At 34.3% G+C, this 10,020-nt stretch overlaps 2 protein-coding genes and 1 long non-coding RNA gene across 7 annotated transcripts; all 3 read right to left on the bottom strand.

Moving 5' to 3' along the window:
- Positions 1-987: 987 nt before the first annotated feature.
- On the bottom strand, positions 988-4,454 carry LOC129570059 (synaptic vesicle glycoprotein 2C-like). 4 transcript variants are annotated; one of them, XM_055449437.1, is made up of 13 exons: positions 3,950-4,454; positions 3,797-3,877; positions 3,673-3,718; positions 3,285-3,439; positions 3,075-3,198; positions 2,960-3,000; positions 2,578-2,888; positions 2,321-2,517; positions 2,121-2,225; positions 1,927-2,054; positions 1,660-1,852; positions 1,504-1,595; positions 988-1,425 (listed from the first exon to the last, which is right to left on the bottom strand). In XM_055449437.1, the coding sequence occupies exons 1-13, from the start codon at positions 4,002-4,004 to the stop codon at positions 1,352-1,354; spliced, it is 1,602 nt and encodes a 533-aa protein (XP_055305412.1). In that variant the 5' UTR covers positions 4,005-4,454; the 3' UTR covers positions 988-1,351. The 4 variants fall into 4 exon arrangements, with proteins under 4 accessions (XP_055305412.1, XP_055305413.1, XP_055305415.1 ...); XM_055449438.1 differs by having other exon boundaries at positions 1,966-2,054; positions 3,950-4,206; XM_055449440.1 differs by lacking the exon at positions 3,950-4,454 and having other exon boundaries at positions 3,285-3,475; positions 3,797-3,846.
- An 826-nt stretch (positions 4,455-5,280) lies between these two features.
- On the bottom strand, positions 5,281-6,919 carry LOC129570058 (uncharacterized). 2 transcript variants are annotated; one of them, XR_008688092.1, is made up of 6 exons: positions 6,776-6,919; positions 6,350-6,701; positions 5,937-6,130; positions 5,785-5,877; positions 5,527-5,708; positions 5,281-5,431 (listed from the first exon to the last, which is right to left on the bottom strand). It is a non-coding gene; the product is annotated as an uncharacterized LOC129570058 (long non-coding RNA). The 2 variants fall into 2 exon arrangements; XR_008688091.1 differs by having other exon boundaries at positions 5,281-5,708.
- An 885-nt stretch (positions 6,920-7,804) lies between these two features.
- On the bottom strand, positions 7,805-10,020 carry LOC129570057 (synaptic vesicle glycoprotein 2A-like; the record flags this gene model as incomplete). Its single annotated transcript, XM_055449435.1, is given in 10 exon segments — positions 7,805-7,935; positions 8,036-8,127; positions 8,198-8,233; positions 8,318-8,474; positions 8,537-8,718; positions 8,800-8,898; positions 8,965-9,158; positions 9,241-9,595; positions 9,726-9,850; positions 9,923-10,020. Coding segments are annotated over 10 exon segments (1,433 nt in total), but the record flags the coding sequence as incomplete, so codon positions are not given.

The following is a 10,020-nucleotide window of genomic DNA, read 5'->3' as shown; positions in this document are numbered from 1 at the left end:
CCCTCCAAAAACGTCTATGGACAAAACGTTTATTTAAAGTGATGACGAATAGTTAAATTCATTGGTTGTAAGCGCTTTTTTCAGGCACGGTCTATTCGTACGGTAAAATTTACGTTTAGCCTCACAGGCTATTCGTACGGTGAATTTCAGAATTTCGTACGAATAGATATAGAGACTAAACGTACGGATCGTACGAATAATTTTTCTCCGTATGTTTAGTCTCCATGTCTATTCATACGAAATTCTTAAATCCATTCATTTAAACGAAAAAAATGATTCTGTTTCGAAAAATGGTAGCAATAAACAAAAAAACAACAACAACAAACCAATTTGATTACTCATTTTTGGTGAATTGTGTTTGGGCTGCAAATCATGATTGAAATCAAACTGATTGATTGTACTGCCTTCAAGTGCAAAAATCAACTCGGTCTGTCTGCGTGAACGATAATAATTGCTAATTCGGCAATTTTGGGTTCAAAACTTACGATTGTAGACCGATCAATTGTTTTGAATCCGTAATTGCCGAATGAGCCCAAACATAACTCACCAAAAATGAGTAATCAAATTGGTTTGTTGTTGTTGTTTTTTTGTTTATTGCTACCATTTTTCGAAACAGAATCATTTTTTTCGTTTAAATGAACGGATTTAAGAATTTCGTATGAATAGACATGGAGACTAAACATACGGAGAAAAATTATTCGTACGATCCGTACGTTTAGTCTCTATATCTATTCGTACGAAATTCTGAAATTCACCGTACGAATAGCCTGTGAGGCTAAACGTAAATTTTGTACGATTTTTATCGTACAAATAGACCGTGCCCTTTTTTCAAACTGTAAACTCATTACATTAATAAATTTTGCTTGGGTTTATTTGCGTTTTTTGGCATATACTGATTTTTCAGCAAAAACTGACATGATAACATTATACTAAAAATAATACGTTCTAAAAGCAGGTTGACGAATTGAAATATAAAACAGGGAATTGTTTTACTTTAATTGTAGCTTTAGTTCAACGAATGAAATTGTCATAATTATTACGTTATACGTTATACGTTTGGTAATCATAAAAAAGAAGTCGAACAACACCATTTACATTGATAAGAACTGAACTGTACTTGTATTTTGCGTTATAAATCTGTACGGTTTGCGTGATTGGCAACTCTGTGATTCATCTCTTTATATACACCTCTTAAATGTCATCAGTTCAAGTGTGCTCTTCTTATTTGATGTACAAGTACGCGAACAAAAAATGTGATAATCTAAGTGGAAAAAATGACACGCGGAAATAGAATGAATCTTTATTTATTTATTCTTCATTTAGAACTTAATTTGTATTAATTGCAAAACCATTATTTTGGCTCAGGTACTGGCTTTTGCGTTGACTTTTCGGTGGTTTTTATTGTCAAAAAGACACAGATACAACCTGAAAATATTTAAATTAATGAATATTTTAGTTCAATAGCCAATTTGATATAAATTTAATTTTTTTAATTATACTTACTGATCAATAATCCGCCTTCGATATAAAAAATCGAAGTGCACATGCCTGTCAGTAGCATTCCGACAAGATTACTGCCGGCAAATCCTCCAATTCTGAAAAATGTTTATATATCAATTCAAATTATGCCATTCGAATTTAGTTCAATTTTTGCATTACCTTCCACACATCAATATGAAAGCGGTGGCCATTCCCTTAAAGTTGGTGGGGAACAAATTCACTGCAACTGCCATCACAATATTTGCACAGCTACAGCAGCTGAGGAAAATTATGAAACTGGTCACAATCATTCCGAAATTAGTGAAGAAATTCAATGCAAAACATGTCAACGTTGAAACAAACATCCAACTGCCTGCAAACAAAAGAGTTTGGAAAAATTTGAATCGATTAAAAAACCCAAAACCAAGAAAACATCTAAAATCATACAGATAATTTTTTTGGGTGAAATTTTCTTCATCAACAAACTTGTTAACATGCCAGACGCCATGAAACATATGCCGACTCCCAACAAAATTTGGTACGTTGGTAGGTTTTGGTTATCTACATTTTGACATCTGAAAATTAGAAAACAAATTATACACGATTTTCGAAAAATATCATGTATAAAATCCTTATCGTACATTTCAAAATCGTCCTGAACTAATTTTGGTTTTGGTTCAACGACTGAACAAAGAATTTTCGGCGGTCCATTGTAGTTTTGAAGCTGAACCAGAAAATCGGGGAACCTGCATTTCGAAATGGTTATTCCGAGTAATGTTTTTGTTGAATTTAAAATTAAAATATATGCTGTCATTTTGAAAATGAACGCTTTGGCATTTACCACATAAAAGTTCCATGTCCAATGGCAAAAATGGCAAATATGAGGTAGCACAGTTTCCACGTATGCGCAAGCAAAGGAGGCAAAAAAATTGGCTTCGTTTGTGACCATAACAAGCACATAATATTACAAAATCCTTTCGTGCTCGCTAAGTTGTTACCACCAATTGAATCACTCTTGATGCTTTTGATAGGGTAGCTCTTCAAATATTTGTCGTTACATTATTGAAAAAAAAAATGTTGATAGACAATCGTACATACCTCTTCCGGTTGACCGGTATTGAATGCGTAAACCCTTCTTAATACTTGAAGTGCTTTCTCTTTTTCATTAATGGCAAGTAGGAACTTTGGACTTTCTGGCAAAAATAAAAACACAACACCGTTCCACAAGTTGATAAAAGAGCTGCAAACGATGAAGAAGCGCCAAGGCTTAAAATCCATACCAAAAATGTGCCAAGTCCACCCCATTGGCAATATTACAATGGCTAACAATGATAATACGATTGCCAGACCGCTTAGCATTATTGATGAGCAAGCAACCGCTCGTGCAGCCGTTTTGAATGTGTGAAATTCTATGCATACGAGATCGAAAAAAATGTTCATATTCAAACAATTTTAATCACAAAATTCAAAAGGAAAATACCACTTATATAGGAGAATCCACCCGCTTGACTTCCGGCCAGGCTGGAAGTAGACGTTTTTCATTAGCATTTAATTTGCCATATTTTTCTTAGTCACTTTAAAATTCATTCACTCACAATGCTCCCGCTAAAAATCGAAGAATAATAAGCGTTGTCGTATTTGTTGCAAATCCAGATATAAATGAGAAACAAAATCCACTCAGAGCCGCTACACAAAGCACCTTCTGCCGGCCCCATGTATCTTGGTGGAAAATGGGTTGACAATTTTTTCTTTAATTATCATAAATCTCAAATCGCCATGGTGGTACATGTATAAAATGATTTTACCAGCGAGAAAACCCCATAAATATGATGTCGACACAATGCCGAGAAATGATACAGAAGTCAGCACGCCTTGTTCGGCAATGGTTAATTTAAGATCACTCTTTGCATAGGGTAGAATATAGCTAATGTTGACATTTTCCAACCCAGCTCCCATAATACTTGAAGATTAATTATGGATTTTTTAGTGAAAATACCTACATATATCAATTTTTCTTTTATCTACTGCGCCAGCTGAAATAATAAATTAGAATGGAGAAAAACTCCTGATTCTGGCATAATTAGCAAATTTTATTTGCTTATTTGGTTTGTTATGCCTGAATAAGAAGTTTTTTTTCATTCCAATTTATTATTTTATTGAAAATGCCTAAATTTTCAGTTCATTTATGATTACCTAAGACCGCTCAACACGATCAATATTGTTTGAAATTTTCCAATTTCTGTCGGATTGTTCGAATATTAGTTTACAGAGAAGAAAATACGTATTCAGAAAAATTCCATCTTTTGTTATCACTCACTTGTTGCTCCTACTGCTTCGTCCAAAGTATGCTCATGAATTATCACCTTTGTTGGGCTTACTTCATGTTCGTTTTCAATAGCTTAAAATAATAATTGAAAATAGTTTCACATTAACACTTGCTACATATTATGCAATTTTCATTTATACTAACCAATGCCAGATTGCTTATTTCCTTCTATGGCACCCATTGGAATGTCACCCGCCATTTTTCTCTTTAAATTATTATTCGAACTATTAATATATGAAAGTAGTGTATAATCTACATAAAAATGCTACTGTGGCACAGGCACTTCAGTCACTAAATCACACGACTATCTATTCTTTTTTAGTTATAACTAAACTTTTCAAAATTCAAACGATTTCTTAGCTCTTCTATTATTTCCGACAACACTTTTACATCAAAGATAATAATGCAATCTGTAAATGTGTGCCACGAAATACTTCCGTATTTAAAGTGCTCAGTAGAAATATTTTTATTTGCAAACTTCACAATAAAATGTGTTTGTTGCCATTTCCAATTTCACACATATGTTGTTATATACTTCTCATGATCAATATGATTGATTTTAATTGCTGATCAATTTAACGTTCAATTAGACTTTTCATTTGTCAATTAGTCGTGATTGTTTCCAACTTGAGTTTGAGCGGCGCTCAACGAACGAACATTGTTGTGTGCACAATGCAAAACTATTTGAAGCTTGAATTTTTTGTTCAGAATGTACGCTAATGTATGATGAGCGATAAAAATGACGTCCATCTAACGTTATTTAATCATCATTTTAATAAATCAATTTTGTCACTTTTTTCCAGATAAGAGTCGTGCAGTAACGTTATTTCTATTACAATTTGACTCATGTGAAAAATTCATTGGTGTAGTCTACATTGCGGCGTTTTTCAATAATACCATGACAACCAGAACTTGTGTTCAATAATAGGGTAAGAAAACATTCTTTTCTTAACCTTGAAAACAAAATGAACGCCGTTTTTTTTAGTCAAACACAATAGAAGACGGTGTATTTTATTCAAAAACGTCTATGTGTATACAATTGCGCAGGCAGAACCGAATTGTACCGCAACCTGGATTGGTTTTCAGCACGCGAGTTTTAAAATTTTATTTCCGTGGATTTTGATACACGCTCGGCATTGTTGGAATCGTTGCGCTTAGTTGTTAGTTTCAAGAAACTGCATACGATGACGCTAACTAAAATTAAAAATTATTCACAGATTTCCAAACGATATCGAAATATTTATGAAGTTGCATTGTTTTGAGTATACTCACTCAGGATCAAAACGCCACATACACTGAAAATTGCATTACAATATTTTGTCAGGAAATTTGCAAAAGCATTACTTCCAAATACAGAACCAATTCGGCCACATACCATGACCAAACAAGTGGCCAACGCTCTATTTACATTGTCAATCAAGTGTTAAATTTAATTTAATCCACACAAAAAAGATTCATTATTTATTTACCGGAAACTTGCTGGAAATTCATCAACTGAATTCGCCAAAATCATACTGATACATATGCCCGTACTCAAGAATATGATGAACGAAATTGACACCGTATAGAATTCCCGTACGAATAATATCGTTACAGTTGGCACTGTACAAATCAATATCCAAATGACTGAAATTTAAAGAAGAAAACAAACAGAGCCACAACCATGCAGAAATGAGGAATAATGTCAAAGTTGTTTTCTCTACATTTGGAATGCCTCTTACTGAATAGAATCTTGCGATTGATTTTGTCAATGAAAACGCTGATCATAAATAGTACCGTGACGTATAGAATTCCCATCCCCAAAAGCACTTTAAAAATCAAAGTCTTTGAATTGTCTTCGCAATCAATAGACATACTCATGAGCTTCTTATTCACTTCCGAATCTACATGTAGCCACGCATAACTAGTAGAAAAAAACTACGTGTTATTCTTGATTTCTCATGATGTTTTCGATTAGTTTCATAGGAACATGTTCTTACGTATAAACTGCCTTTGATACTGGTTTTTCTTCGACAATGTCGCACAAATTTTTACCCTTGCGCTCCTGTATTAGTGTTAAAAAATATGGAAACCTTTGGAAAGAAATCGTATCGATGAGAAGCACCGTAAAATATGCATGCTATTCGTTTACTACATCAACAATCCGTTCCCAACTAAATTCAGAGCGAAACTCAAGTAACAGAGTTTGTAAAAGAGCCCGGCGATTGGTTGCTTGAATAACGGCACTGTTTGAATTTTTATCAATTTTAAAACGCCATAGAAACCATTCACATCCGATAAGGTGGTTCTGGTCGTTTCGACTTTTAAATCTTTCACTGGATAAAGCTATATTGTGTATTTGAAAAAAAAATAATGAAAACTCTTCCATTGACAATGGTCACACGCACAAAGTTAGTCGCCAATCGATTCAGAACACCACTTGTTATTTCAGCCACACAGAATGACATTGTTATTTGAATGAAATGAGTGACAAAAGGTGAGAAGTACAATGAACGATATTGTGGTTTGTTCATATAACAGAAGTGTGTTAATTGAAAAAAATACCTGTCCATCGAGTTGTGTGTTAGTTGAATACATTTTCCGTAATATGTTCAATGTTTCTTCTTTGCGATTGGTAGAAAGTAAGAATCCCGGGCTCTCTGGTAATTGATATAAGCAGAAGAAATTAATTCCATTCAAAAGACTGCTCAAAAATAGATAAACGCGCCATGGTAATATCTTCAATCCGAATACTGCCCAATCCCATTGCATCGGAATAATGGTCCATGCCAGTAATGCCAAATAAATGAAAGCGGCTGGTACAAACACGGTCACAAACGAACAAGCCTTCGTTCGCGTTTCACTGCTATGGAACTCACTGATATACGAAAAAGTTGATGCTTGGATGCCTGCAACACTAGATTTAAATTCTTCTGGTTAGTATTTCGACAACAGCCATCAAAAAGTCAGAAGGATATAAAGGAAGCTTACAAAAAGCCAATGAAAAATCGCGCTGCAATGAATGATTCGATATTGAAACAGAATACACTTGACATAGCCGAAATAAACGTGCCGGCCATGGAAATGAGTAGAATGCGTCTTCTGCCGACAGTGTCGGCAAAAAAGCCCCAGATGCCTATGCTTGTTATAGTTCCCACATATCCCATTGAGGATAGAAGTCCTTGTTTTTTAGAAGAGATTTTCATATCGCAGCGAATGTACGGCAACACAAAACCAATATTTGTATTTTCGATAATGATACTCATCAAACAGATGCCACACACAAGCAACAGGTACAAGTGATATCTCCCTTGCTCTGTAGACAATTAAAATATACTTATGCAATTTTCTAACCTGACCAAACGTAAAATAGAAGCAAGTTAAACCTGTGGCTTTAAGCGCATATTCTAAGCTGCATTTTTCTGAATCATTTTCTTCGGTTGGACCTATAAGAAAACACATAAGAAAGATTTACACTGGGTTTAGTATACTACCTTCACTTTCGATCCGTGAAATACAATATTCCCGATTTGTCTTAGACAATTTGCAAAACTCAAACGGAGACTTATGTTTCATTGTGACATGAAACAGAACAGTTTAAAACATTCAAAATTTTGATATAGACTGATCGATAAGAAGGAAATTCAGAATCGAAGTTTCACTTTGCCATAGAAATTTGAATGCAAGCGATAATCAAAGTAATCAAATTCTATTTTTATAAGTGACCTTGAATTTAGCTCATGACATTGGTTCGTTACACTCTAATTTTTTCTTCATAGTTGATGGTTTTTGTTTTACTATATACTTGATTGCATTTTTCACAGTTATCCACCGGAAACTTTTATAAACCTATAGAGTTGATAAGTTAAAATGACGAAGAAATTCTTATCAATAAATTATTCATCCGTAGTATTTTCCAAGATATTTTTTTGAATTGTTGTAATTCCAAATCCAAGTTGCACTATGAACTTGTTATTGGCACAAACCAAGTTGAACTTTCGAAATTGAAACGCGTTGGTATAAGAAAAACATTTTACTTTATTGCCAAAATCAATTTCATGTTTCACATTTCACTTCAATTGCTTTATGTTTTGTGAATGCCGATGGTTCCACTGGATTTGTATTCAAGTAAAAGCATACGAACGAACAACCTAGAACAAGTGTACATATTGTGTGAGTGAAACGTTAAAATATTTGAAGAATGGTATTGAAAATTATGTTTGGTACGATTTTCATTTGAAATGAACTTACTTAAAATTAGAATGCCATACAAATAGAATATGAGTTCACAGTGACCATTCAGCAATATCCCCACAAAGTTGCTTCCACCAACCGCTCCGAGCCTTTAAAATCAATCATTAAAATTCAATCAATACTCAGACATTTAAATCAAACATTTGAATCGAACAATACCTTCCAAACATTAAAATGAGACATGTTGCCATTGCCCTGTAATGAACAAAAGACATTTTTAAACCAGTGAAATAATCGTAAATAGTCGACTATTTGATCGTTTCATGATCCCGTGTTTACCTGATATTGATCGGAAATATTGTGATGGATATTGCACTGATGATTCCGCCGCACAGACCACAGCTCAAGAAAATCATAAAACAAATGGCCATCACATAAAAATGTGGTATTACAGAAATAGATGCAGAAAATCCAGAACAAAGCAATAACCATCCAACTAGAATTTAAAAGTGATAAAATAAATATTCCTACAAGAATGGAAAATGATCGCTTTTATACTTAGAAGCTTTTTTCGGTCAACTTTGTTGATGTAAACACTGATTAACGCTGAGATTGTCACAAATACAGCACCCATCATTAAAATGATTTTAAAAGTCAATGTATTCGAACGATCGACATTGCATTTGGTAAGCACGATTGATGATACACTGTCGTCCGACTCAAGCGACGAGTTGAGGCCCCTAAAAATGTTGTAAAGAACGCATTTTACTGTGGTATTACAGACAACACTGTATTGAATATTCTTCAGATTTTATGGTTACCTTTGAATGCTTGATGGCAACACTCTCATTCCAACAATGTCGCACAATGTATATGAGCCATCAATATAGTCTTGCATTTTAGTAAGAAAATCGGGATACCTTTTTTTTAAAGACACATCATTTGAGAAGAAAGGCAATCAAGTCGACCGAACGTGGTTTACTCACCACATAAATGTTCCATGTCCAATGGAAAAGAGAACAAACATCAAGTAACATAGTTGAAATGTACTTCCAACATTTGGTCGTTTAAACAATGGCCATGTCTGATTCCAGACCAAATTTGAAATGCCATAAATTCCACGCACTTTGGATAGAGCAATTCCGGTGGGCTCGGTCACCAGGTCTTTTATTGGATATGTCTGCGGGAATATACGTTTGATTTTATGACTTTTAGGTGTGCTACGGTGACCATGGAAGGAATGAGAAAACTGTGTCAATTACCTGTTTATCGATATTCATATTGATCGAATACATTCTTTTCAATACATTCAAAGTTTCATTTTTGCGACTAATGGAGAGCAGAAATTTCGGACTTTCTGGCAGTTGATACAAACAAAGGAAATTGATTCCATTCAAAAGACTACTCAATAGCAGATAAATGCGCCATGGAGAAATTTTCATGCAATCAAATAGATTCCATTCCCATTCCATTGGAATGATGACCCATGCCAATAATGGCAAGAAAACGAAACAAGCCGGCATGAACATTGCCACAAAGGATAATGTCTTCGTTCTCGTTTCATTGCTATGGAATTCACCAATGTACGAATAAGTCGCTGCTTGAACACCTGAAACACTGCAATGATTTTTTATTAATTTTTTATTATATTTATTATATTTTCTCCTTTCTTGTAGGCTCACTTCAATGACCAAATGAACTTGAGCCAGAAGAAGCAGTAGAAATTTGATAAATTGAATGAACTTACAAAATGCCAACAAACAGCCTTGTCATTATCAGTGTGAATACATTGAAAGAGAATGCAGATAACAGAGCAAAAATGAAACTTCCGCCCATGGATATCAATAAAACACGTCTTCGTCCGGTTGTGTCCTATATATAAAAAAATTCTATAGCCACGCATCACTAGTAAGAACTACGCATTATTCTTGATTCTCAAATTACGGCTAAAAACCCCCACATATGCGAGCTTATCACAATTCCAATGTATCCGACCGAATTCAAAAGCCCTTGCTCCGTCGTCGAGATTTCCATTTCACACC

Source organism: Sitodiplosis mosellana, unplaced genomic scaffold, assembly GCF_009176505.1.
Source record: "Sitodiplosis mosellana isolate CC-2019 unplaced genomic scaffold, AAFC_SMos_1.0 Smas_scaffold_47, whole genome shotgun sequence".
NCBI classification, from domain to species: domain Eukaryota; kingdom Metazoa; phylum Arthropoda; class Insecta; order Diptera; family Cecidomyiidae; genus Sitodiplosis; species Sitodiplosis mosellana.
This window is presented reverse-complemented; position numbering and strand designations above follow the sequence as displayed.